This window comes from Rasamsonia emersonii (assembly GCF_000968595.1).
Source record: "Rasamsonia emersonii CBS 393.64 chromosome Unknown ctg1118621759674, whole genome shotgun sequence".
NCBI lineage: Eukaryota > Fungi > Ascomycota > Eurotiomycetes > Eurotiales > Trichocomaceae > Rasamsonia > Rasamsonia emersonii.
This window is the reverse complement of record NW_013563342.1, coordinates 121,593-148,985: the sequence shown is the minus strand read 5'-3', so window position 1 is coordinate 148,985 and position 27,393 is coordinate 121,593. Positions and strand designations below refer to the sequence as shown.

Genomic DNA, 27,393 nt, shown 5'->3' with positions numbered 1-27,393 from the left:
CTCTGTTCTGTCTTTGTCACGTCGAGACGTGCCAGAACTTACCCGTCATACCTTGACTGTGTCGTCAAACATCAACTCGTACCACGACCATCACCACCACAGTTTCGTTCAGGACCCTCTAATCGTCTGAGGTACCTTTCACTCTTATTCATCTTTACTGATCATACGGTATCAGTTACTTTTCTTGCGTCATTTGCCACGTCTTCGACGTACAACATCATCTCCGTTCGGACCCTCTAACCGTCTGGGATATTGGCATCCTTTATCTTCATCTCTTGTGATTATCCTCTTACATCTCGTCTTTCTCTGTCCTCATCACAATGGAAGATACACAAATGCTCGATGTGATCGATGAGCCGACCAATCTCATGGCCTTCGACGAAATGGAAGTCGACCACCAAGTACCAGTACCACCCGCTTATCATGACCGCATGGCTGGAGAGACCAGTCCCACGTATCTTGTCCGGATTTCGCGGTACTCCAAGTCCAACCCTCCTATGGCTTACCCGTTGACAACACTGAAGGCTCCCAAGAAGTCGCCACCGAAAGTACGCTTTCGTCCTTACCCCGGTGCCCGCAGGTGGCTTCACGCTAGGGGAAAATTGGCTCCGCCTCGCAAGGAGCATGTTCCGCTCAAAGTGAAGCCTGTACTGAAGTCTGTTTGTGAAGTCATGGGGCTTCGTCGTCCACTGAGCCTAAAGACAACGACCCATGCACCGGACCATTTGGCTCCCGTCACAAATCCTCGAAAGCGACAGCTCGATGACGACGGCAGCCAGCCCGATACGAAACGCCGAGATCCAGATGACACCAGACGCGTGAATATCGACGGGCCAGTTTCCAAAGAAGACACACCTGTCCCTCACTTTCCTGGATCATGGCCTCAAGATCCGCCAACGAACGAACCGTCAACCCCCCCGAGCAACTTCGTTCCCTTGATGTCAGGTGCTCTGCAAAACAACCCTCACGACCGAACTCCTGGAGGAATTGTGCCGATTTCACCGAATGGCACCCATATCCCTCCGGAGTATCTCGAAGCTGAATTCGATCACGATAACCAAAGTGGCATCAGTTCTTGGCGCGGCCTTTGGCTCCCGTGCCACAAGGTCGCCGACATCTGTATGAGAGTGCAACGGGGACTGAGACAGACTATCTTGAGCACCGTCCAGGTCGCCGTAGAGGTCCTAGGTTCCGTTAAACGGCGGGCCTTTGGTATCGAAAGGCGCCAGGAATCCAGAGCAATCCACATTCCACTTAGCTCCAGGAAGAGACTCGAAGCACGTCGCCGTGAGATGCTTGTTGGAAAAACTCTGGAGCAACGGCGTGCCTTAAGGGACCAGTGGAAAAGACAAGACCGGAACTTACCTCCATCCCCGACGAGACCCCAGCAGGAGCGCCTCATTGCGAAGTCGGGAAACGAACCGTTTACTGTTGGTCCTCTTCCATCTTTGGATCGTGAACAGTTCTCAACTCCGTCGCTTGCCCTATCCGAAGTTCCCCGCCGTAAGGCTGCCGCACACAAGACGACAAAGTCATCCCTCAAAAAAGGCCCGCCCCGACGGAACGCTACACCCATCGTGACCCGAAATGGTTCTCCTCTGCCGAAGGATGTTCTAAATCGCACCAAAACAAGTCGAATCACCAAGTCGAAAAGCTGGAACTCGGTGTCTAAACACAAATACGTTAAAGGCGAGTGGGTGCGGACGAATAACGGCTTCGTCCCGCCGTGGCTCCGCAACATTCCACAGCATAGAGTTTCACTTGATTCCCTCGATCCTTCGTTTTTAGAATTACACAACATACCGTTGACTTCACCGCCGCCGATGACTACCGAATACGCATCGCCATCTTTTCCCACCGAATACGTCGAGCCGTCGGCCTCACGTCCTTCTGTCGCTACTTCTACCATCGAATCTGCTGCTGAATTGGCTCGTCCATCTGCACCACGTGCTGTCGACACTACTACTGCCGGATCTACTACTGAAGCTGCTCGCCCACCTACACCACGTCGCACTGCTACCATCGAATCTACGGCCGAGCTATGTCTCCCATCTTCACCGCGTTGTGCTGCGAACACTGCTACCGCCGGATCTACTACTGAAACCGTTCGCCCATCTACACCACATCGTACCGTCGACCCTACCACTACTTCTGAAGCTACTGTTGAACCTGTTCAGCCTACATCATCACGTTGTACGGTCGATACTGAGTTTTCTGTTGAAGACGAGCCTGTCCTTCGCCCCGAACTGGCACCTTACCTACGGCGTGTTCCGCAGCCGGCCCACGTGGACGATACTAGAGCAGATGACGCTGTCGAAAACGAGCTCGGCCAAGCATTACAGCAGCTATCAGTTGCCCGTGTTGAAGATGAGCCCGCCGGACACAGCCCGCTGGCTGTCCACTGGCTCCAGTCGGACACACCATTAGGCCGACCAATCTCATCCGTCCGGCTTTTCAACCCAGAATCGCCGGTACGGCCGCCGCGACGCAACGAAGCTCTTTACGAGCACGAATGGCGGCAGAAGGACCAACTCAATCGGCGGGGCCGGCGCCTCCGTCCGGAACCAGGACGCGCCGTGCGGCCATTGTCCCCCCAGTGGGAGGCTCGGGTGGCCGACGCCATGTCGGCACCCAATTCCCGGCAATTGGCAACCACGCTGAACGGCGATCCACTGACCCGTCGTGACCTGGCATCCTGTCACACCCCCGAGGCCTGGCTCAACGACGAGGTAATCAACGCATACCTCCTCCTCCTCGTTGATTACCTCCGCCGGGTCTCGGGGAACGCGGGTCGGCTGGATCGGCCGAAGTACCACGCGTTTAACTCCTTCTTCTACTCCAATCTTCGCGATCGGGGGTACGAGTCTGTTCGTCGTTGGGCGACCCGCGCGAAGATTGGAGGAGAAGCCCTCCTGGACGTGGACATGGTATTCGTACCTGTCCACAATAGTGCTCATTGGACCTTGTTGGTCGTCCGGCCGGCCACAAGGTCCATTGAGTACTATGACTCGCTGGGCTCCCGTTCGCTTGCCCATGTCAACAACATCAAGAAGTGGCTGCGGGGAGAGTTGGGGGACCACTACGTGGAGGAAGAGTGGGCCGTCCTCCCCTCCAACTCCCCGCAGCAAGACAATGGCAGCGACTGCGGGGTCTTTCTCCTAACCACGGCCAAGGCCCTGGCCGTGGGCCTCGAGCCCGACGTTTACAGCTCCGCCGACATCACCACGCTCCGAAAGAAAATCGTCGCGGAGCTGATAAACGGAGGGCTCGAGGGGGAGTTTGACCCCGTAGGGGAGTCAGGCGAGTCGCGGCTGTAAAGCCGCCCAGGAGGGATGGAGTTAAACGCGTGGCAGCGTGGTTGCCAGCTGGGGGGACAATGGAGGGAGGGGGGTGGGTGGCAGGGAGGAGGAACAACAAAAGAAATTTTTTTTAAAAAAACTTACACGTATTTTTTTATTCGTGTTTTTATATGTCTTGTTTTGGTCAGCGGCGGAATCCAACGGCATCGATGCCGACTGGGTCTAGTTTCGACGAGAACCTCCATCGATGTCGTTGGATTCCGCCGTCTGTACCATCATTGCATCTCATGTATGTAGGAGTACCCGAATCAGTCCGGGGTGTGGAGGCAGGACTCCACACCCGACGGTTTTGATGTCGGTTGTTTTTCTTTCGTTTGCATCTGGCGGAGTTGGGAGATGGGAGTTTGGGTTTGTACTGCTACGGACATGTCTGCTGTTTCTGGGAGTTGGGATGGATGCTTGTTTCTTGTCTGTCTGTCTGAAAATGAGGGAAACTGGGCGTCATTGCATGAGGATCGGAGAAATGAGGGCATGTAATTTTTTTCTTGTACGATACCCATCAGTTGAGCTACGAGCTCCTGTCTGTCTGTCTTGTCTATCGATGGCCTTGCATTGCTTGCACGCATGAAAAAAGCGATGGTGGTTGTTTGTTTCAAGTCTGGAAGAAGGAAAGAAAGAAAGAAAGGGCATTCATCATGTACTTGACCAGCATTTTATCATGTTCGTTCGGACTGAGGACTCAGGATTGAGGATTGAAAGTCGAGGATTACATTGATTGATGACGATATGTACTCACTAGATACGATGCATCATGGCGGATCTTCTTCCTGTACATACATACACTTTATGTGGTTTTGATCCTGTACCTAATTCATTAATAACTGCATGCAAGCAAGCAAGCGCATTTGAGAACTGGCCATCATAATCATAATGATCATCCACAAAAACACGTGCTACGCCATCTTCATCCTGTAGATGTGCCCTGGTAGTGCAGAGGTGCTGGCGGGAAAAGAAGACTGAGAATCGTTTAAAAAAATGGAAGGGAGAAAAAAAAATCTCTCGCTCGTCGTAACGTTTCGTTTCCGCCAATAAAAGTGTTCATAATATCGAAGTTGCATAATCCGCTGCGTTTACTACTACAGTTTCACTGCATGATTGGAATGCCATTTCAAGGTAGAATACACAAGCTTTAAATCCACTGCATTCGCAAAAGGTGGAAATTACTACAGATTGAACAAAATACAACGCAATATGAACAGTGCTGCGATAATTTGCTTGTTTCAAGGGATGAGGTTTACAGAATAAACACTGCTGAGGCTGACTGATATTTCCAAAAATCTAACTCCAAAGTTCGCAATTGAAGCCCAAGTCAAGAATCTCTATTAATAACTGCTGCAATACAACGAGTACGACAACCAGGAAGGGCCCAATAGAACTCGGCCTGTTCCTCCTAGGTCCAGGTCAAAAAGGTGCAGAGAGAACGTGATAAACATAAGACATGAACGCGAAGGATGGTTTCAGAACACGGACAATAGCCGACCAAGACATTTATCCTCTCCTAATAAGTCTCCGGTTCTGCGTCGGGGGTATAATTCAATACAATCTCGGGTATACCGTTGTGTTTGACATCATCGACGCGACACATAACTTTACATTCCTTGCCTTGGTTCCTTTTCAGAATATGTTCCTGCTCGTTGTTATTGTCACTTGTCTCGAACGCCGGGCTTTTCGACAGTTCATGACCGTCAGTTTGGTAATGTTTGCTGTGTGGAGGGTACACCTGGATATGCACTTCATCATCGACATCGGCATCCCTCTTGATGGGAGCGCCAGTTACATTGTAGGCCAGCTCAATCCATTCGATACCCAAGTGGACGCTCTCACCGACCGTTAGATTGCCGGACCAGAGGCCCCCATCGCTCCACAAGTTGATTATCAACATACTCGGGTCGTGCGGTACCGAATACGTCATATGGTCCTGAAACTGATTCTCGACGTACCAGCGAGAGATGGTGGAGAACCAGTCGAGCCGATGTGTCGACCATGAGGTCCAGGGGACCGGAACATCTCTCACTATGCTTGCACCAGGTATCACTCGGTCGGAGACAGGGTCATAGTCGGGCTGGTTGGCATAGTGGACTCGGTTCGGTGGATCGGCGGTCAAAATTTCAATGTCCGACTCGCTGGTTGTTGAAAAATAGGTGAAAATGCCTGCACACGCTCCGTTCGGAGGTGGATGTCTCCTTGCGTTGCGGCGGACAAGAGCCACGGATTCTGGATTGACCAACAACATCTGGTTTTCGTCGACTGGGGCCTGTTGAACAGTCGGAGGAGATAGAATAGGCTCGTCCTTGCCAAGGAGACGAAGCCTCACTCGCAGGGAACAATGAAGGAAGTTTCGAAAGCCGCTCTCGATTTCGGCTGTGGAGGAAAACCTTTCCAGACGCGTGTTTCGCAACGCAAGGAACGTCGAGTCCGGGCCAGAGAGCGATTTGGTGATGAAGACGTTCTGGTCTGAATTCACAATGGTAATGGGGAACAGACGAGACCCATTTCGATGCCAGTCTTGGATATTCCAGTCATTCGAGAAGGGCGTGTCTTTAAGGAGAACGGGTTGGGCACCAGCCCCATAAGCATCTCCCTTGACGCTGACGCTGGGATAGAAGTTAAAGTCTTTCGCAACCGCAGGGTCGAGAGGCACCGATCGAAAATCCCAGAAACGATAGTGTTGAAAGTATCCTGGATCAGGCCCCGAGACGACGTAGCAATCACAGTTCGGACCAGGCACTTGCCGTCCATCCTCGGTTGTGAACATGACAGGTCCGCCAGGATGGGCTGCCTGTAAAGTAGCCATCGGCACCGCAGCGAGAGTCACGAGAGTTAGAAGAGCGTTTAGCAACATTTTCAATGGGGGATCTTAACCCTTTCAGTGCCAATTCGAGATATCATATATTCCTTCGTAGTGTTTGGTTTCTAGACATACATGTGCGGAATGCAGATGAGTGATGAACAGACATGGAGAAGTTTGACAGCGCAGAGAAAACAAGGTAGAGGGCGATTGCCATTGCCAGGACAAACCCAGGCAGGAAGCGACAACTTGTAGTCTGAGCATCCTGAACGGCAGGAGGGCCCGGAGCACCGTATATGCCAAAAAGGGAAACAACATAACGATACAAGCCCAGCCTTGAAATCTGCAGGGGCTACGGAAACTCCGCCTATGCTTTTGGCGGGCTGGGATTTAGATCACATTTTCTAGGAATAGACTTATTATTGACAGGAGTTTCTCATTCTGCTAAGAGATAGCTCTGATTTGAGTGAGTTGCCATATACAGCAACTGTCAATAGATCTCACGTGGTTTGGTGCCTGAGGAATCTTTCTATTTCGGGTGTGCCGTGGAGTGGGGCGCGTGATTGCGAGATCGGAGGCACGCAGCTGGCCAATGAGAAAGACGAAAAACGCAAGGCGGGCCGCTATTGGCGGGGGAGATGTCTGCCAAGATCTAGCGCGACAGGCAGCCTCGTCCGGCGGAAGGCGATTGGCCAGCCGGCGCACTGACCGGGTCCGCGTTGCTGCCGGAAGGGGCGGTTGCAGTCGATGTGGCACGCTGCCGTCCATCTTTTCCCGTTGCGCCTTCGTCTGATGCCGCCCAACTCACACAAGGCGGCTGAGTCCTGTTCTCCTCTTTCTTACGCCTGCCCTCGTTCCCTCGATACCATTGTCAGCCTCGATACCATCGTCAGCGTCGTCTTCCATCGTTAAATCGTCACCATGGATCCGCTGATCTGAACAGGCTCTCTCAGTATCCCTGCTGAACGTCCCTGTGCTTTTGTGATGATGACTACCACGCTGGAAAGGAGCCTCTCGCGGGCATCCAGCGTGTCCATACCCGTCTCCAGCCCCCAGCTCTATGTCCACCGCGAAATCTCACCCCCTGCCGAGTCAGATCCGGCTCTTTGGCACATCCATGACCGCATCAACCAGCTCGACTCGCGTATTAGCGAACTCCGTTCCACCGTCTTGACCAAGGATGGCTATGTCGACCGTCGCAACCGTGAGGATGAGTACATTCGCCGCGAATTCGAGGCTCATCGGGCCATCGCCGGCCGTATCGATGTGAACGTGTCTCTGTTGCGGACCGATGTCGATCAACTGAAGCTGGCGCTCACTCAGTTGAAGTCCAACGTCGGTCAGCTGGGCACGGATGCCATGTTCATCCGCAGCGACGTCGACCGTCTCCAGAAGAGTGTCCAGCAAGTTCAGGCCGATTTGGAGGCGCTCCAGTCTGATGTTTGTAGCTGTCATGTCGAGATCAGCAAGCTGCACGCATCTGTCAGCCAGATCCGCACCGACTTGTTGACTCTGCAGCATGACACCTCGCGTCATCTAAACAGTGTCTCGAACCGCTTCTCGTTGATGGAAGCACGCATGACCCAAATGGACCGGGTTCGATTCAACTCGCTGGCATATACGATACATGCGCCCATTACTCCGGTTCCCAAGATCGAGGACGACGGTACCCTTCGCTATCCTGACTATTTTCCATCGACCGTCTGGCGCTTCTGGTGTCTCAAAAAGAGAAGTCGAAGTGAGTAATTTTCTTATCAGCATTGTTACGATTTGACTCTAACCTGCTTCAGTCCACCGACTGGTTGAGCTCGCGGAATTTTACGAGCTGGGCGGTTATCAGCATTGGGGTCGAATGCATTATGATGGCTTGCCCCCAGACGATAGTGACTCGAGCGACTCGAGCGAGCGTCCGTCGAATCTGACCCGCGCTGAAGCGGCTCGCCAATATCCGGAAGCATGCCATCAGGCCCTGGCTGCCACTCTGGGTCTTGTGTACTACAAGATTCGCAAAGAAGTCGGCGAAGGACCGAATTCTCGGATACAACGACCTCCTAAACGTCTTCCCGAAGAGATGGCGTCCACTTCTTCGAACTCGAAGCAGAAGCCTGCAAAAGTGGCGCGGCGCCCCGGCAATGTCTCTCCAACGATGCTCCATAAACTTGTTACTGGTGCACCATCCGTTGCGTCGAAATCAGTAGTGTCAGAGGAGCAGGATCGGCTTGGCTGGCGCGTCAGCTCGTCTGAGATTTCGGACGAGACGATGAGCAAGTTGAAGGGCATTCTTTCGGATGAAGTGAATGCGCTCCTTCGTGCGGTCGAGCGTGGAAAGTTCCACTTCAAGCCCAGCAAATCCGAGCAGTTGAACATGTCACCAACGGAGTCGAAGCGCGATGCGCTGAAGGCGGAAAGCCCGGAAGAGGCTGCGCCAGAGGACGAAGTTCGCACAGTCTCTACGGAGCTGATCTCACCTATCCTGGTTAAGGATGAGGTGGCCAAGGACGAAGCCTCGGCTAAGGACGAGGTTCACTTGCCAGATACGAGCAGCTCTGTGACATGAGACTGACAGTCGACCTGCTTCTAAATCCTATACCCTGCTGTTGATCGATATATCGATCGACGTTCGCCATCTGAGTTGCCATTGGCTGCCATTGTGGCTGAGTTGACATGTCGTAGACGTGTTACGCATGATATGATCTCGTCAATGATAACACTATCATTGCTGGCAGCCATTCCGTCAGGGACGGAGGGCGTGCTCCAGTCTTCGAGAGTATGTGTGATGATGACTGGACGAGCTAGTCGGCTCGTTGTCAGTGGACCATTCACAGTTCAACAGATGGAGCCAACATAACTATGGCTCCGGTTACATTGCATTTGCGAAGTTTGTCACGACAGTCATGACGTGTGATACCCTGTTTACGGCGTTGTCTGGGACTTGTTGATAAGTTGCATTGTATTGGATGTATTTTGGGTGTTCTATTAACGGTATATACAAATGGCGCAGGCCTTCGGCGATCGAATCGTACCTTGCAGTCCTCGTAACCGATACGCATGCTCCTCGTAACCCGACACGCATGCGTCCGCATCTAAACTTAGGTTCTTAGATCCGCGAGCACGCGACAGCCAGCAACAGCAGCACGTAGCGCCCAGCTGTACTCCTCATCTTGAATCATGCTGTTGTTGAGTGGTAACCGTCTGGTAGCTAACCAAGTGATCCAATCGTATCATCTCGTTATACTGGCAGGTAGGTATCATCCACCAGGAACGCATAACAAGTGCAGTAATCACGATCGAGACGAGATGATACGACGTAAGGAGTAATTTGCATTTAAACGGTAAATCCGACCGATCGAGCAAACCCACTCCCGGAACCCTTCTCCCAACAACTGCAGCTAACCTTGTAGGCTTATTTAACGACTAGGTAACCAACCCAGGATACAGTCAGTACCAGTGTAGCTAACCAGTAACCGCAATTCCCATCTATCCATATATTATTACTCGGGAGTCAAGTAGAGGGAAAGGAAAGCGCAAGAAATAAAACACATTGATGACTTAAAGTAATAGTCTTGTGGTGCTGCTGACACTGAATGACAGTTGATATCAGAGTAAATACCAATTACTCGGGAGATGAAGCTGGTGACGTTGACGATGATGACAACGACAATAATCTAGTCATTAATCAACACAACAACACAATAATAAACAAAAAAATACCTAACATAATAATAACCAGTAACATCTATACTAACAATAACAGTACTCAGTACATACATTCATCCATTCATCACTATCATCAGGTAGGTACGGAGTACATTGTATGTTGTATGTATATACCCACCGAAACCATTTAGCCCCAAAAACCGCACGCAAAGGTTCCGGTGCACAAACCCCGTTTTGGGGGAAAAAAATTGTATGGGCTTGTCCCGCGACCCGCCATTTTCGCATACAAAGTGGGCCGATTTTTTGGGCCAGAATTGTCGCTTCAGCTAAGACCCGTCCAAATACAGTTGGCAGTTTGACATGTTTTCGCGACATGGCTATTTATTTAATTTATGTACAGTACGACGCAGAAAGGAGTCTACACATTTGTGTATTTTTTTAATTTAATTTAATGATCTTTTTTTTCTTTTTTTTTTCTGTATTTTTTTTAAAAAAAAAAAGAGAAAATTTGTGGTGGCATGAGATATATCTCTCTCTTCCTCATAAGCAAGCAAGGTTCCAGCAGTAGAACCTTTGTTTTTTTTTCCTGTCATGACACTATGGTTTTCATTTATCAATAATCATTATTACTATTAAGACTGATACTGGAATGAATATTATACATGTGTAAACAAACATCTCTCTCTCTCCCTCTCAGAGGGAGATCTTTTTTTTTCCTTTTAGATATTGTCAGCGATCTACCACAGTACTTGTCAGCCAGTACTCGTAGCAGTAGTACTGGCATTGGTGCCAGTATCTGTCTGCAAGAGATCCTGTTTGAGAACCTCGAGGACCTTCTTCTCATCAATGTTGACGAGATTCGCGGCAGCGGCAGCTTCAGCCGCAGTTCCGTTGGAATGGCCGTCATTTTCCTGCTCTTCGTCACCATCTAACGTGTCCTCGCTGCTGCTGTCTTCTACTGCCTCTTCTTCTTCTTCTTCTCCGGCTTCTTTCCGGGCCTGTAGATACTGCTCCTCCAGGAGGAACTCGCTGTCCTTTTTCGTGGAGAGCTCCTTTGGAGACGATTCCAAAACGTAGACGGTCGGGAATTCAACGATTGTGCGGTTGCGCAGGACGGTGTTGAAGAGCGCCGTCGGAGAGACTGGGATCAAAACCGTTTTTCGGGTGGCAGTCCGCGGACGGTGAAGATAGAAGTAGAGATTGCGATGAGAAAGAACTTCCCCAGGAGCTGATGATTCTGAGGTAGAGGGCAACCCACCCCCTCGATGGGTTGCGTCTTCGGCCTTCCTGTCTTCTTCTTTCGACTCGTCGTTCTTTGCTGCATCTGTCCCTTGTACCTCACGAGATGGGCCCGTCTCAACTTGGCGAACCTCTTCATTGTCTCGACTAGCTGTCAATGAGAGTTCCGTTGCAAGCTGTTGTTCGGCTGAAGAATCACGATTCGTCTCTTCTCGCAACCCTTGCTCGCTGTCCTGGCGAGCTTTGTCCTGCTTCTCCCTTTCCTCCTTTGGCACAGGATATATCCGGTCATAAGCCTCCGCAAAAGAGCACGTCTCCAGGCAGTTCCTAAGGGTCCGTTGTCCAGACGGAGCAATCCACTCCACTGTCCAGCTGAGACATTTGTGTCTAGGCAAGAGCAGACGTCAGTTAGGTTTCTAGAATACAAAAAAAAAGGTACTCACTTTGGATGCCATCTGGAACAATTCTGCTTATTCCGAGTCATCCCTCTCGGTGCCCTCATGAGCTTCACTCCGGCCGCCTCCGCACCCCGCAAGAAGCCCGCCTCGCCCTTGACCATCTCCGGCGGACGCTTTCTCTTCTTGCTGCCCCCCTTCCCGTCGAGACTGCAGATGTAGTCATGGTCCAGGGGGATTCCCCTGTTCTCTGCATCTCGCTCCGCGCGTTCCAAGCTACGCTCGATCCCGGTGATGAAGTTGAAGTCGCGGTCAAAGGCCGCCGGGGTGGCGAGCTCGCTGCGGCGCAGGTAGGCGGCCGGGTCGCGCACGCCCGAGCATTGCGACCATTTCTTATGCCGTTGCGAGCAGATTAGGGAGCAGGTCCGAGTGAAACAGCGGGGACAGCGATACTTGGGGGTGTTGATGTGGCTGTTGAGACGTTAGCAACGCCTTGAAAGAATGAATGAATGTGGAAGGGGAAAATGCTACATACCAGATCGTACACAGCTCGCTCAGGGGAGCCTCTTCCGCAGACTCTGACATTTTGGCAGTGATTTATCGATCAGCTGGTTGGATGAGTATGCTGGCTTGAGGAAGAGTTCGCGGATGAGCTCATGAAAATTGGCGGACAATCCTTCGGCCCGCTTATCGATAAGCAACGCTACCTGCTAGGCCTGTTACGGAAAGTGAACCATGGACCGACCATCTCTCCGCAAATCAGACTACAGATATCAATCATTCTTCTAAACAAACATGGAGATATTCCGACGTGATATCCTTACGAGAGGATCACTTAACTTCCGGTGGATGAGAACAGATTGACATCCAAAGACTGACAGCATACATGTACTCTACATCTTGGACCTCCAGCCCCTTGCCTTCTCGTACGCCTGATCAATATCTTCCGACCAGATCCAGTTCATGCGATCCTGAATCTTGCTCCTTACGATAGGAACACACTCGTCATAAGGCAGTCCTTTGAGTTCCGGCGCCTCCATCTCGTACAGCTCTCCAGCCTGTCGAGAGGTGGCCTGGACTTTTTCTGCGCGCGGCAGTCGAACCGACTGGTAGATCTGCAGCCAGTCCTCCTGAGAACGACTGCTCGTTGATCTGGTTGAGAGAAAGTCGTGAAGGGTTCTGCTGAGGATGTAGCCGTCTTCCACGGCCTGGCCAGCTCCGGCTCCTATAAAAGAACAAGATTAGCTACAGAAGAACGAAACGGGACGGAAATGAATCCCTACCCTGATGAGGGAGCATCGCATGAGCTGCGTCTCCCAACAGCGCAACCTTGCCGCCCGCAAACACCCATTTCTTGAATGGCTGACGGTCGTAGAGAATCCACTTTTGCGGCTGCGTATCCATCAGCTCGATGACGCGCTGGACAGGCGTGTCAAACTCGCTAAAGTCGCGCCGGACGGAGTCCTTGTCGCCGGCCATCGTCCAGCTCTCCTGGACTGTATCGCCCAGGTCCTCCTTCTTGGTGGTGACGAAGGCAACGATGTTCAGGATCTTGTTGCTGCTGATGGGGTAGACCAGGACATGCTTCCCAGGGGCCAGCCAGCTGACGGAATACGTGTCGAAGGGCCACCACCCTTGCACCTCGGACATGGGACACAGGCCACGGTAGACGATCATATTACCGTATTGAGCATTGTCGCCCTGTGGTGAGTTAGCCAGGCTAACTCTGTAGAAAGACGACGTGATGAACTTACGATATAATGCGATCGCACGTTGGAATGGATCCCATCGGCCCCAATGACCAGGTTCGCCGTTGTCGTGGTTCCATCCACAAAGGTCACTTTCATCAAGTCACCAAGATCCTAAACACAATCAATCATCATCAAACAACAATAAAGTGTGTATGGAGTGCAGATACAAACCTCCAACCCAACACACTTCTTATTCGTATGCAAGGTAGCAGCCTTCCTGTCACGGATCGCCCGGACAAGAATCTCCAAAAACTCCGCCCGATGGACCGACAACTGCATCCGGCGAGCAGTCTCATCCTTGAGCGGCACGGTGCAGATCTCGCTGCTGTCGTCGTACCTCCGGAACGAGATCCAGACATTGTTCCGGAAGCCCGCGATGGCGCGCGCGTCGTCGAATAGGCCGATGCGGTCGAGCAGCTTGGCCGCGTTGACGGCGAGGCCCAGGCCGGCGCCTATCTCTTTGTACTCGGCAGCCTGCTCGTAGACATCGATGTCGATGTCGATGTCGATATCGGGCTGGATGTGATTATTATTGTTATTATCGCCATTGGTGGTAGCATGACGACAGCAGTGGTGGTGGATGGAGAGCGCGGCAAACAGACCCGCAATACCCCCGCCGATGATGGCGATTCTAAACGGTTTTCTTTGTGACGATGATGACGCCATATCAACAAGCAGTAGTACTTTCAGACTGATAAATTTGGTATAAGTCGTTTTTTTTTATCTACAAACACGATATGTATGAATCTATTACAGAACACATTTACAGTCCAATCCAACCTCATACACGCATATAGTATAGCATACGGAGTAGTTTGTTCTCCATTCCATATTGAATGAATTTAAGTGCGGAGAACCTCCAAATGACCGAGCTATTACCCAGAGATCGGCATCTTCCTGAAGAAAGAAATGCCGTGGGCAAACTCTGGTGGAGAGTTTCGGTTCGGTGTTTTCGTGAACTTGGCAAGTTGAGAGTTCGTTCTTCTTGGTCTAAACAATTTACCCCTCCCCGTTAATCCAAAAATCACCAAGAACGGATCGATCCTTCGAACGGGACGAGAAGAGACAAGACGAGACCAGACCAATAAATGGATTATAGCCGGTTTCTTCTCCTTTTTTTTTTTGTTTTTCTCTTTCTTTCTTTTTTTCCGTCAATAGGGTTAGGTTTAAGGTTCCTCGGGTACCTAGGTATTTATCTATTCCGGTTGAAAAGACAGAAATAGGGGGGAAACAAGTAATAAAAGGAAACAGAGAAGGGTGAAAAAGATCGCAGTAAAGCTGATAGTATCGATTTGATACTTTGAAGAGACAGTAGTAGAGTCACGGTGATTTACTTCTCGCGGTAAATAATACTGTAATCAAAATAGATAAGATCTAGCTGGAGGACGAATTCACTTTCAATATTCTTTATTGATGACTCGCAGTCATGACTAATGCTAATAACTATCTACCTACAAATGCGATGATGCAATCCAATGCGGCCACGCTATGCGATGCAATGCGATGCTATGCTGATATCGGGGTATTAGGAAAAGACACAAAAAATCGCCGGAAAAACACAAAACGAAAACGTGGGGGTATATGGCTCTCGTGATGGGAAGAAAACACAGGACGCTAGAAAACAAAGACAGGACAAGACCGCAACTCCGGAAGAACTCCGTCGCTAGAACAAGACAGAAATGCAGAGAGACAACCGAATGTGGTGTGAGTCATGCTGACATGAACACGAAAACAGGAAACAGCAGAGAATGAGGAAGGAACAGCCAGAGACGTGACAAGCGGTGAGGAGGGCGAGGTGCGATTGGTGGACGATAAGAGCCGACGGGCTGGATGCAACAGGCGAGGGTGGGATGGCAGGAGCGATGCGGTTGCAGTGGCTTCCCCCATCGGGCAGCCACGGAGACCGCCGGTTGTCGGGCGAAAAAGACGGTGCGGGGAGACGCACCCCGACCTTGAAGCGTAACGTCGATACCGTCACGTATTGTATCGACAGTACCGGCAAGCGCGCCTCACAATCCCAACCGTCACTCCCGAGGCAACCACCGTTACATTGATCGCAACGGCAGTAGAGTCGGGGGATATTCGTCCCTCACGACTCTGTGGGAAATGGTCTTTGGTTCCTCGGATTCAAGATGGTAAATGTCGGGACAGAGAATCCTGGTAACAGACCGCGCCTTCCTGCCGATTCGGAATGTTCTCGGCGATACGGAAGCGACATGTTTTCATCCCGAAGAAAAAGAGAGAGAAAAAAAAACGCCAATGCCGGATGCTCCATGCAGGAATGGCCCGTCGGGAGTTTGTAGAGTAGACTCGGCTGTAACAAGGTAATGAATGGCAGAACGGGGCTCGCCAGCGCCAGCGCCGGATTCCCCGACTGTGGAAGAAACCGATCACATGCGCGCAGACGTCTTGGATGATGACGTCGACCGGTGCTTCTTGACAGTAACCGCACGTCGCTTCTTCCGCTTGGCGTTCTCGCGCTCTGCCGCAGCCAGTTGGGCTGCTCGGAATGCCTTCTGGGCGTAGGCATGAGCTTGGACGTGGGCCAGGAATCGCATGCGCTGCTCGTCCTCCTCGGCGGCGCGCATCATTTCAATCTGCTCCTCCGTCGTCAGGGAAGACTCTTCGTCGATGACCGACTCGGAGGGAGGCGTCACTGGGTCGCTCGGGAAGAGGTCTTCGTCGGACAGGTAGGAGCTGGCGGTGGATTCGGAGTCGGAGCTCATGAGGGATGATCGGTTGGGCCATGACGGGAAGGCGCACGACGTGCTCATGCCCATGGTGATGGAGAAGGAGGACTTGCGCGGGGTGATGTCCAACAGCGAGTCGTTGGGAGTTGGCGGCGGCGGAGGCGGAGGCAAGGAAGAAGGCGAAGGCGAGGAAGGCGAGGAGGATGTGCCGTTGCTGAAGCTGTAGCTGAGCTGCATGGTGGGCAGTAGTGTGTATGTGTAGAGTCAGAGACTGGTTGTTGAGTGAAGATCAAGTCAGGCCTGTCAGACGCGATCGGGAGGGATCACGGCGGGCCTTATATGACTGATGGGGCGGTGGGAGATCGGTACGCGGGGTGGTGGGTAGGCAGAACCCCTTGCGGAAGGAAGAGCAGCGGATCAACAAAGAGCAAGTCTAGAAGACAAGCAGAGAACGGATCACACCGAAAAATGTGATAGTGGAGAGAAGCTTGTTTGGGGGGCGACGGGCGGGAGCGAGACGATCGGACAGATAAATATGACAGCTCTGAAGGAGCGGTGACAGCTAGCGGCCCCTGGCAGGAAGGGCAATCTGGATATCGCTGCAGGCGCGGCGGTGGGGGGGCGCTCGCTGGTTGGCGCGTGCCCGTAAGCGGTCAGGCAGATGACAGTCGCTGTCAGCCCTGCCAGACAAGACTCCAACACTCGCTCAACCCTTGGGGGCTCGTCAGTCACCCGCCAGAGTCACAGTGCCCTGGACGCCCCGATCAGCAAACAGAACCACACAGCGCTTCCGGCGGTATGCCGCCTGATACGTACCTCTCAGGACAACGGAGTCAATACGTTATCGATGGCCGCCCGCAAGGGATGGGGCGGTGAGCAGCCAGATAAGCAGTCGATTGCGATAGATCCCCGGATGGGCTGGGTGGCATGCGCGGGGAGCCGGGTTCTTGCAGTGCGCGACGGGTAGAAGCAAGATGGCCCGACGCAAGATGCAGATCGATCTGAGTGATGCGACAACACAGCAGAGCCAGAAGATCCGAGTCCTGCGCGATGACTCAGACTGGGCAGGGCGGGTTGGGCGGCTTGTCTGGCGGTCAGTCGCTCCGGCGAAAAGGACAACACCCGCAGTACGCGCCGGACAAATGCCGAGTCCGTCCGTCCAGCACGCAAACAAACGGGCCAACGAAGAACACGCAACCACGTCGGATGTAACGTGTCCAACGGATTGCTGTATCGATGTCGTTTCTTTTTCTTCGGATCGCAGTCGATTCCCAATAAAGTCAACAAACAAGGAAGTGACAAAGGCGCTGACTGAAGTGAGGCGAGTCCCTGTGTCGTGTTTGTGTTGTGATAGGGCAACTCGCTACCGGTCCGAGATTTGATGGATGCGAATTCTGCTTTTTTCACGTCCTCTCCACCGACGACGAGCGCTCTCTATATACGTTGTCGGTTCTCCAGATTCCCAGCGATGGGGCCTGTCAGTCAGGACCCGTCCCAGGGGCAACGTTTGGAACCGGCTTCCGGGGAACCTCGAGGTCGGGACCGCGCCCCACTGCATCCTCGATTTTGGGTCCTCCGTTTCTCGACGCCCGTTGCTATTCTAATCGGCTAAATCGCTCCTAATGCACTCCTTTTGCCGTCTGCCACGCTGTTGCTCTGGAGAAGAGTTTCCTTTTCTGTGGGATTTGGCCGTGGTGGCGCCCACTAGAGGCCCCAGTCCGTTGCTCCGGGTTTTTTGGGCCGTTGCCAGCGTCCCACCAGCGAAATAGCGCGTCCCAGGAGAACGGGATGCCGTCCCGACGCCCGCCCAGGAGAGCATTCAGGAGAGCCCAAAGTTAAACCAGCAGGGCATTGTGTTTAGCCGGTGCGATGATCATGTCTAAGATTCGTCTTCACGAGTCTTGCGCGGCGCAGTTGAAGTTCTCCTGAGTGCTGTCTGTAGAGAGTACGGGGTACGGAGGACGCAGGATACTATGTGCCTGAACGCGTACGAGTACACTCTGGACGGGAGTCCTTTCCGCGCAATGAAGCAAACCTGGGACACATCTACAAACGCGACGCTCCACAATGATAGATGAGGTGTACAGCCCTCAAGGGGTTAGACAATCTCAAGTCAACCATTCTCCTGGAAAATTAGCACAAATGCCCAAAGTGCTGCCATACCATAGCCGAGGCCGTTCCTCACCTACGGAGTCCTCTAGCGGGAAACTAGGACTAGAGCCCGCAAGCTTCCACCGGGGAACTCGAGTAGTGCTTCCGTGCGACACTGGACCGTTCCCTTGGATCAATCGATCGATTGGACACCTCCGTCTTCTCCGTCTACTCCGTGCCCCTGACGGAGGACTTGGGGATCGATTATTCTGATCCCTCATATCAGCTAACCGAGCTACTGGGTACGGAGTAGGTACGGAGTAGTCTGTACCAGGAGGTACCTAGTGCCCACCTAAGTACGGGCAGGTTCATCCTGAACGAGCTGACTTCTTCATCGCGGATTGCCGGCAAGTCACCAATCCGTTGCGCCGGGTTGAGTTAATAAGCGAGACAATGTGTGAGGCGAGACTCGCCTTGTCGGAGCGCCTCCGAGTCAAGCGGTTACCTAGGTTAAGGACGCGTAGCCGACCTCCCCGGCAGCTTCCTTTTTGGACGTCGCGGCGAGAATGTCGGGCGGACATTCGCCGGGAGCAGGCTTCCGCGTGGCCTGCACCCCTGACTTAGTCAGCAGGCGTTATCCCACCAATCCGATTCTCCGCGAAGCTCGGTTAAATGCGTACGCAGCTAAACTTCAGATTCTTCAGGCCTCGCCTGGGTACTTGCATCCGATCCTCTTCTCCTTTCATTCAGTCTGCAACAATGACACTGCAATGACTGCATAATGACCACATATCATCTCACCGCAATTCCATCAGGAGTACGGAGTACGCTCGTCCATCACGGACTCCGGAGTCGATTGTCCTCCGACCGTGTCTGTCAGAAGGTAGAACACCCGTCAGCAACCCGTCTGACGGTGCAACGTTACATTCAGTCAGCATCCCACGCTGGGTATCCAACGGCCAGGCCACATGGCTGATGCCAAGGTGGGAGACACAGATCATACGGGGTATATCCACTACCACATGGACGGTACCCACCGCATCCGAGTGTCCTATATATACTCCGTATTATTATTTACGCTCTATGCGGTGATACGCGCATTATGCCAAGTACGGAGTACAGAGTACAGAGTACTCCATCAGGTATATCCACTGTTAGACGATACGTTGTACTCGGCAGTTGGCAAACAGAGAGACATCGAGGATGAAGTGCTTGATAGAAAACACGCATAATTAAGCGAGAGTATAGCAATATAACAATATGTTTCACCAACAGAATATACCCTCTGAGCAAATTGGGTATGTACTCTACAGAGTTAGGTACCTAGTAGGTACAAAATCCTCCATACAACTACGGCCCCTACGGCCGTACCTGCTAAGTACCTGCCTGGGTAGGCAGGTACTGCATATACATACTTGTCATACTTACGTATGTTCCTAGGTACCCCAAAGATGGGGGCCATCTGCACGCCCGTTGAAACTACCAAAGTTAAGTTGGGCACCAGTAACTACCACCCGTCAGGAGGGAATAATCAAACCCGTTCCCCAGTGGACGGGAGCGACCCATATATTAGGGGGATAAGAATTCTGGAACAGGCCCGGCCCGTTTTAGACTGCCCGCGGGAGCGGTTTGGCCCCACAAATGCGCATATCCAGGTACGTACCTACCTAGGTACAGAGTGCACAGGAGGATTATGGATTACGTGCTGATGACGATGTACTGAAGGATCAAGTTAAGCAGCCTAAGCTAAGCTAAGCTATCTATCTATCGAGTATCGACTTGATTTATTTATTTAATTTAATTTAATTCATTTCCCAAATCCCAATCCCAATCGTGAGGACGGTCCAGTCCAGATGGGTCTGGTAACTCTGGTCGAGTGGGACTACGGGCGGATTACAATTTACTGGGCACCGGTCACCAGGATAACGGTGCGGAAGGGCGGATCCGCAAAACTATTATTTCCAAGGATGAAGTCTGATGGAGACGTACGGAGTACACGTTCCACTTCCATCCCATGCGATTGCGTGATTGCGTGATTTTAAGGGGAAAACAACCTTATGGAGTAAGTACGTTTCTGATAAGGATGATGATTGATCGTTCCTGGTGCCCAAGTTCCAACGCAGTGGGATTGTTTATTGGGTACCTATATTATCATTAGTATGGGTATTCTTATGGTTCTCTACGGGCCGGGTTGGGAGCATACCAACCTTCAGGTACCTACTCCGTACCTAGGTACAGTACTCCGTACATACCTAAGAAGCCTAAGAAGAGTCGATGAATGACAGACTCGAGTCGATACTGCTTATATAATTAACTTCTCTTATTAACTGGCATTGAATACATACGTCCATCTAATAAATCACATTGTTTTTGCTATCTTGTTTATTCCATGCTATCTGTTCTCTGTACTCCGTACAGACACCTGCACTGCACAGGTGATAGAGTACTCCGTATGTAGCTCGACGATCATGCTCTAACCAACTTGGTGTGAGGACACACCACCATGATGGTAGTGATATAGGTGATTATGCATAGGGATAAATAAATAGTTTATTTATATGGAGTGCAAGTAGGGGGCCAAAATTAGAAGACAAACACTGATGGAGCGGAGTACTTGCACGTGCAAAGTGAGTTTATTTTCTTAAATCGGTTTAAATCCTGACTGCGTAAAAAGCGGGATTATATATATAATGCGGGATTTCTGCATAGGTAATTTGGTTTGGTTAATAGCCAAGTGTTGGCTTCAGGTATAGTACTCTGTACAGGGAGAAAAATAAATATAATCTCGATTGAAGATAATGATGATGTTAGTTACACCAACGGTATTAGTGATACTAGGTACAATTTTCTCCAGGACGATACGGAGTACACATACTGTTGGATAAAGAATCAGTCCAGTTGGTCAGAATAAAAATCAGACCGCCATGCCTATCCCCTGTTGGAGCGGTTGCTCTGTGTACTCCATACAAAGTATACTCTATCTACCCCGGCCCTGGACTAAGGCTGATGTGCATCCGGATATATATCTATCTGTACCACCAACTTAGGCGTTCCGTATTATCCCTACACCGACAGAAGGGGCCAATCCATCCATGTAGACAGCCCACCAATGTCCGAGTCCTGCAAGCTCACCTGCATACAATGCATGTATGTATTTCATTCATGCATCCGTCAAATGCGGTGTACGGAGGAAATTCCCGGATTTCTTCGGGTGTGAGAGCCCGGCCAAAGCGGATAAATATAGATTCTATTTTTATTATACCAGCGAATACGCAGGTGTCCTGTTCACATTGCTGTTATTTTATTATCATTGCTTCATACAGTATTATTGCGCGATACGACATGTCTCGAAGGCTGACCCTGACTGCCTAGAATGAGCATTGGCAACCAACCTGTCTAGCTGACAGTCGATATATCCAAGCCAGCTGATACCAGCCTCTAGGCAGACAGATATCACATTCGATTTGTGCCGGAAGTGATGTACTCCGTACAGCACGCCTGACGAACAGTGGCGACTGAGACATACTCCGAGTAAGATGAAGCTCAGACTCGACGAGTGGATAGGATCGTACAGTGGTCTTTCCCGGTGGCGCTGCGGGCCGCCCGGGGAATCGCCCCGGCGGGGGTCACCCTATAGTTTGGGGTGATAGTAGCCACTATTAGCAGCAGGGCGCCCAGTCGGACTCGCAAGGGCCTTAACTGCGGGCTAAGCCAGGGCTGTGGCTTGTGGCTCAGCTTATACCCCAGGGCAGCTGGCTAAGGCTAAGCTGCAAGGCAAGCCTGCATGGGGGCTGAAGGATGTGCTGCTGCGGCGCATGCCGAGGATCTATCTCTCACATTTCCTACGCACACAGTCGATGGGGTTGTGCACACGGCCCAATCAGACCTGTCCCATCGCACAGACCCATGTCGTAGATCTGCTTACTATTGTTGATTTATTGATTTCTTTAAAATTAAGAAAAAAAATAAATAAATGCGATACGCCAGTAGAAAGAAATAAAAAACGGAGCTGTCATGTCGGAGATGCGCGGGGGAAATAATTATTTTATTTACGAATGTGATTTCTTTTTTATTTTTTGTTTATTTAATTATTATTTGATTTTTTATTATTCTAGCGGAATGTGAAATCCATCCCACCCAACTGTCTAGTCCATCCGTGCTTGTACAAGCTCGGTGTTGATTTAAAATCAGTTGGAACGGGATTTTCATCACCCCCACACACCAGAATCTAGACCAGATGGACTACAACTCAGGAGAACCTGTACACAGTGCAGAGTACTTCGCGTCTGGTCAGGACCTCCCTACGTGTGAGGAAATAATGACAAATAGATAGATAGATACGTAGATCCAGACATACATACGTACGTACGTATGCTGTCTAGGTAGCTACTTAGTTGTTCTCGTTCTCGTTCTCATTCACGTGAAAATCCGGGGGCGGGATTTTCGCGGGAATCGAGACTCGCGCGCACGTGCAAAAAATCAAATTCCGGCGCAGACGGCGGCAGAACAGAACTATGCTAATAAAAAATTATTCTTATTCTATCCTCTACCAGGCATGGTACAAAGTACAGAGTACGGTGTACTCCGTACCTAACAATTTGGAATTCTGAATCCTGAGCCAACGATCCTTCTGTTCGTTATTACATAAAATTAATTAATTATATAATTAATTAGTTAGTTAGATCTGATGTGTATCCTGCTATTTCATTTCTGTTTATTTACTCTCCAAGAATCTTTTGTTTATCGAAAGTCGAAGACACGACACGGCGGTGTACAGGATAGTCACCGCTCCACGTATCATTCCTCTGCACCTATACCTAACCAAAGGTACCCCCCTACACAGTAAAATGCAGCAGCCGTGGCATCTATGCAAAGCGAACCTGTTTACAGTAAGTAGTCCTCTGTATGTATATGTACATCTGGTCTGAATTAAAAATCGAATTGTTGAGTCATTGCTATGTCTGTCTGTCTGTCTGTCTGTCTGTCTATCGGAATGCCCAAAATTTGCAGTGCTGTTAACTCCCCGTTGACACGTTGGCAGCTGTCGGAGTACGGAGTATATTGACAAACTCCGATAATCTCTCCGCGGTGTAGCTAGCTAAGCTGTATGGAGTACGGAGGATTCTGGAGGAATTATGATAATGTTACGGGCACGGAGGAATTTCCAGTAACAGTGTGAAGAATATGGATACTAGAAGTTTCTCGATTGATGCGTTGTAGGGACTGTACTTCAGGTACATACAGGCAATGTCTGAGGTATCAGGCCCTGCATTTATTTTTATTATCCTCGTCGCAACCGAACCGGGCCTGTCGGGCGGGGCTCCCCCCTTCAGGACTGCGAGTTCAGCAGCAAATACTTTACAGCTGATAAGAATAAAATGTTTTGATTTCATGTAACGAGGAATCGTTGGGCACTTGCAACATCATGACTATGACTACTGTACGGAGTATGGCTATGATTAATAATTCGCATTGTTTCATAGACTGGGAATTGATAGTTCTACCGCCGTCTGCGCCAGAAATCGAGTTTCGCACGTGCGCTCGCCTCATTGAATCCGGCCCCATTGTTAGTTGTTGTGCCCCGGATTTTCACGTGAACGGGCCAACGACTGAGGAGCCGCCCACGTAGGGACAGTAATAGTCACAGTACAGGTAAGGTAGCTATCGATGAGATCATGGTCGCTGTCATTATTGTTGATATGTCCTGACACGTAAGTCCTGGATTCCAGATGACGTCAGGAGTCTCAGAACACTCGAGATTCGATTCCAGTAGGTAGTTGACAAAGAAGTTAGTGTTTGGGTGACAATGCATGCGTACCTACTGTATGTATGAAGTGACAAGTGTTGGCATCACATCACTGTCACACCTACTGATGAAACAATAGTATCAGACTAAAAGCGACAGAAGATAGCGTGGTGATCATGAAAATCCCCCACCTGCAGCACCGCGTAGCGAGATGAGAAACCTGCCTGTTTAGGTACCTAAAGTGCCGTACTGTAGTACCGTGGCCCTCTCCGTATTTTACTGCTGGTATCGCCCATACCCGGTATGTATCATCGTTACATACGTGTATTGATATACTACCTCGACACCTGCTAAGGCAGCAGGTATGTACCGCACCTAAGGTACACATTAGGCATCATCGTCTATCTTGCCTGAGTGACAACGCATAGCTTTGTGACTCATTCCTCCTTCTTACACCTTCTATCAGTGAGTTAATTGTCAAGTCAACGATCTGTCCGGTGCATCGCGGTCTCTCGGATCGAGCGGTGAACACTTGAACATAGTCCCTCGCGGCTAAATCCTTCGGCTAGCATCACCTAGGCAAATTGATTTATTCGATATAATAATCTTCTCTCTGCTGTCTGGACCATATTTCCCATTTGTAGAGAATAATAATACTGTATGTCGATCGACATCGATACAGTAATGACGTAAAGACAGTCGACATCGGATGACATGCCGATGTATGTACTACCTACCTACGGAGTGATCTACTCCGTAAGTACTCCGTACGGAGTGTAGGATTCCGATTCTACAATAGGTAAACACAAGCCTGGATAGTCGGGTGGTAGGTGGATAACCCAAGATCCGGGCTCCTTTTTTTTTATTTTCCTTCCTCATCATTCGGAAGTAATTTACTATAATATTCTATATTCTATTCATTCAGTGCATTAGTCCGAGTTTCGGTTTCCGACTTTCTTCTGCTGACGTTATTACATAAGTACGGTACTTTACTTGTTGTCTGGTTGAACGAACCATGGTACAATTAACGGTCCGGTCCGGTCGACGGGTCGGCATTTTCGTCCTGCGGGGTAAAGTAAAAGTATAACGTATGTACAGTACAGGACTACGTCATCGTTCTTCTTCTCTGGCTGGGATTTCTTCGAACTTTGGAATGGAACTGTATAAATGTTGATGTCATCGATCCAGTGTTGCTGGTGACTGTTGGTGCTTCCCCGCATTCTTTCTTTGTTATATTTTTTTTCTCCGCAGGAGACAGACAGACCACAGCTGGACAATGAAGTAAACATCCCACTGCGGGGTTTCTGTGGAAGTACACTGAAAGAAGAATGGAAAAGTAAGAAAAAGAGGAGGAAGGAAGGAAGGAAAGAAATGGATGTGAGAATGTGTCGAGGAAATAGTGTGAGTAAAGTAGCAATAATTTTATCAAGTGCGCGTTTTATATGCAATCATCAAATTGCAGATAAGATAAATTACTCAGTATCATGTCCATGGCAGTAATCTGTATCTATGAGTAGGGAAAAAAAAATCAACACTACTTGCTTCTTTCTTTTATACCTCTTTTTTTTTTCACCGCGCTGTTTATACAGTCAAGTTTGGTTGTAGACTACTTCTCTACGCAGTGTAGCGTCTTTGCCAATATATATAAACTACCCACTACAGAAAGACCAAAACAATCAATTAACCATTATGAAAACAACACAAATACAACAAATCTATTATCGTGTGCGACCAGATCAATCGAAATGAGTTTCTCTGAGTGTAGGAAACAAATCGAGACGTTGTTTTCTCGACTTGGGCACAAATAGCCTCGCTAGCACGCGCTAGTTGATCCCAGATGTCCGGGTAATCTCTACGGAATACTCCGTACTTTCGTGATAATGCCTTAACCACATCTTCAGGGGCGCCTGTGCTACCACCATGGTGCGACGAGCTCCAAGCATGCCCCCCTCGCAGATCACCATCCACACCGCGCTCCTGTTCGACCCTCTCGTCAAACGCTTCGAGCGAAACATCTCCATCGTCGTCGACCAAGAGACCGGCCTCATCGCGGACGTCTACCGCCGCTCCGACTTCCGTCCCCCGCACATCTCGCCCCATGACATCGACCTCCGCTTCCTCGTCGTCTGCCCCGGCTTCGTCGACGCGCACACCCACATCTTCCTCCATGCCTACTCCGAGACGCCCGCCCTGAACCAGATGCGCGATGAGAGCCTCGTCGAACGCGTTATCCGCGCCGTGAACCACTGCCGCGACGCCCTGCTGGCCGGTTACACCACCTACCGCGACCTGGGCACCGAGGGTCTCCAGGACGCCGACGTCAACGTCCGCGACGCCGTCAATCGCGGCCTCACCCCTGGTCCGCGCCTCTTCGTTGCCACCGAGACAATCGCCTCCTCGGGTGGCTATGCCATCCGCCAGGAAAACCATCTCCCCGGCGTGGGCACCGCCGTTCCGTCCATCTCGGACGTTGCCGACGGCGTCTACGGCGTCCGTGCAGCGGTGCGAAGACGCATCGGCGCGGGCGCGGACATTGTCAAATTCTACGCTGACTACCGCAAGAGGCAGCTGCGATTCCCGCCGCCCCTGTGGAAAGGCGCCCTCCCCGTCCAGTTCCCGCCGCGGAATCCCAATCCCAACGTCCCGCTCTTCACGCAGGAGGAGATGAATGCCATCGTCGCGGAGGCCAATGTGGCCAACTGCCCCGTGGCAGCCCACGCCAGCTCCCCCGAAGCCGTCATCATGGCTGCCAAGGCCGGCGTGACGACCATCGAGCACGGCTCCGAGCCCAGCGACGAGGCCTTGAAGGCCATGAAGGAGGCGGGCACCATCTTCGTCCCGACTCTCGCCGTCCTGGAACAGATGGCTCCCCACGAGATGCCTAAGATCCTGGCCCACACGAAGAAGGCCTGGGAGATGGGGATCAAGCTGGCGTGCGGTGGGGACACGGGGGCGTTCCCCCACGGCGACAACGCCCGCGAGATGGAGCTGATGGTGCAGGCGGGTGTGCCGCTGGAAGAAGTCCTGACGGCGGCGACGCTGCACGGATGGGAGGCCTGCGGCGGCGATCGCTGCGGGAGGAGATTTGGCTGGTTCGAGCGAGGCGTGGCGGCCGATATCATTGCCCTCGATGGCGATCCCCGGTCCGACCTGGGGGCTCTCCGCAAGGTGCAGTTCGTCATGAAGGATGGCCGCGTGTGGAAACGGGATGGCGTAGCAGTAGGTATGGTATGATCAATGACATTCATTATGACGGCAGCTCGACCTCGACCTCGACCTCTGTATACTTCTAGTTACTATGATCATCCAACTTACGCAACGAATGATGACTTTATAATATGCTTATATCCGTATAATCAGACGAACATAGTATGTGCTGCAGTGGCTCCTGTTCATTCTATCTGCCCTTTGAATTAATTACATGATGCAGCATCGTTGATGTCAATTCTGACGCTGCCTGCGGTTGGAAAGATCCAACCAATGCCAAAGCGGGGTCGGCTAAGTGTTGACAACTAGACGAATAAGAAGCAGCGGTGGCTTGTATATCTTCCTATCCGAGTATCTTTCATCTGAAGTGCCAACAGACAGACCGGACAATTTCAGCCTCAACCAACACTCTTCATGCTGAGCGTGCTCAGCCTCCGGAATTCGCCTCTAACGGACTCCTGTTCGTATAA

The 27,393-nt window shown here is 51.0% G+C and overlaps 7 protein-coding genes across 7 annotated transcripts; 3 read left to right on the top strand and 4 right to left on the bottom strand.

Moving 5' to 3' along the window:
• Positions 1-320: 320 nt before the first annotated feature.
• T310_0325 (Protease) lies at positions 321-3,317 on the top strand (the record flags this gene model as incomplete). The annotated part of the gene is made up of 1 exon (XM_013476843.1): positions 321-3,317. The coding sequence occupies one exon, from the start codon at positions 321-323 to the stop codon at positions 3,315-3,317; it is 2,997 nt and encodes a 998-aa protein (XP_013332297.1).
• A 1,540-nt stretch (positions 3,318-4,857) lies between these two features.
• Positions 4,858-6,201, bottom strand: T310_0324 (Endo-1,3(4)-beta-glucanase; the record flags this gene model as incomplete). Its single annotated transcript, XM_013476842.1, has 1 exon — positions 4,858-6,201. The coding sequence occupies one exon, from the start codon at positions 6,199-6,201 to the stop codon at positions 4,858-4,860; it is 1,344 nt and encodes a 447-aa protein (XP_013332296.1).
• A 933-nt stretch (positions 6,202-7,134) lies between these two features.
• Positions 7,135-8,704, top strand: T310_0323 (uncharacterized protein; the record flags this gene model as incomplete). Its single annotated transcript, XM_013476841.1, has 2 exons — positions 7,135-7,885; positions 7,938-8,704. 2 exons carry the CDS (start codon positions 7,135-7,137, stop codon positions 8,702-8,704), a joined length of 1,518 nt encoding a protein of 505 aa, XP_013332295.1.
• Positions 8,705-10,556: 1,852 nt separating this feature from the next.
• Positions 10,557-12,023, bottom strand: T310_0322 (HIT finger domain protein; the record flags this gene model as incomplete). Its single annotated transcript, XM_013476840.1, has 3 exons — positions 10,557-11,430; positions 11,487-11,909; positions 11,974-12,023. 3 exons carry the CDS (start codon positions 12,021-12,023, stop codon positions 10,557-10,559), a joined length of 1,347 nt encoding a protein of 448 aa, XP_013332294.1.
• A 308-nt stretch (positions 12,024-12,331) lies between these two features.
• T310_0321 (uncharacterized protein) lies at positions 12,332-13,855 on the bottom strand (the record flags this gene model as incomplete). The annotated part of the gene is made up of 4 exons (XM_013476839.1): positions 12,332-12,663; positions 12,722-13,139; positions 13,193-13,300; positions 13,361-13,855. 4 exons carry the CDS (start codon positions 13,853-13,855, stop codon positions 12,332-12,334), a joined length of 1,353 nt encoding a protein of 450 aa, XP_013332293.1.
• Positions 13,856-15,579: 1,724 nt separating this feature from the next.
• Positions 15,580-16,116, bottom strand: T310_0320 (uncharacterized protein; the record flags this gene model as incomplete). The annotated part of the gene is made up of 1 exon (XM_013476838.1): positions 15,580-16,116. One exon carries the CDS (start codon positions 16,114-16,116, stop codon positions 15,580-15,582), a length of 537 nt encoding a protein of 178 aa, XP_013332292.1.
• A 9,520-nt stretch (positions 16,117-25,636) lies between these two features.
• T310_0319 (Xaa-Pro dipeptidase) lies at positions 25,637-26,950 on the top strand (the record flags this gene model as incomplete). Its single annotated transcript, XM_013476837.1, has 1 exon — positions 25,637-26,950. The coding sequence occupies one exon, from the start codon at positions 25,637-25,639 to the stop codon at positions 26,948-26,950; it is 1,314 nt and encodes a 437-aa protein (XP_013332291.1).
• Between the last annotated feature and the right edge of the window lie 443 nt (positions 26,951-27,393).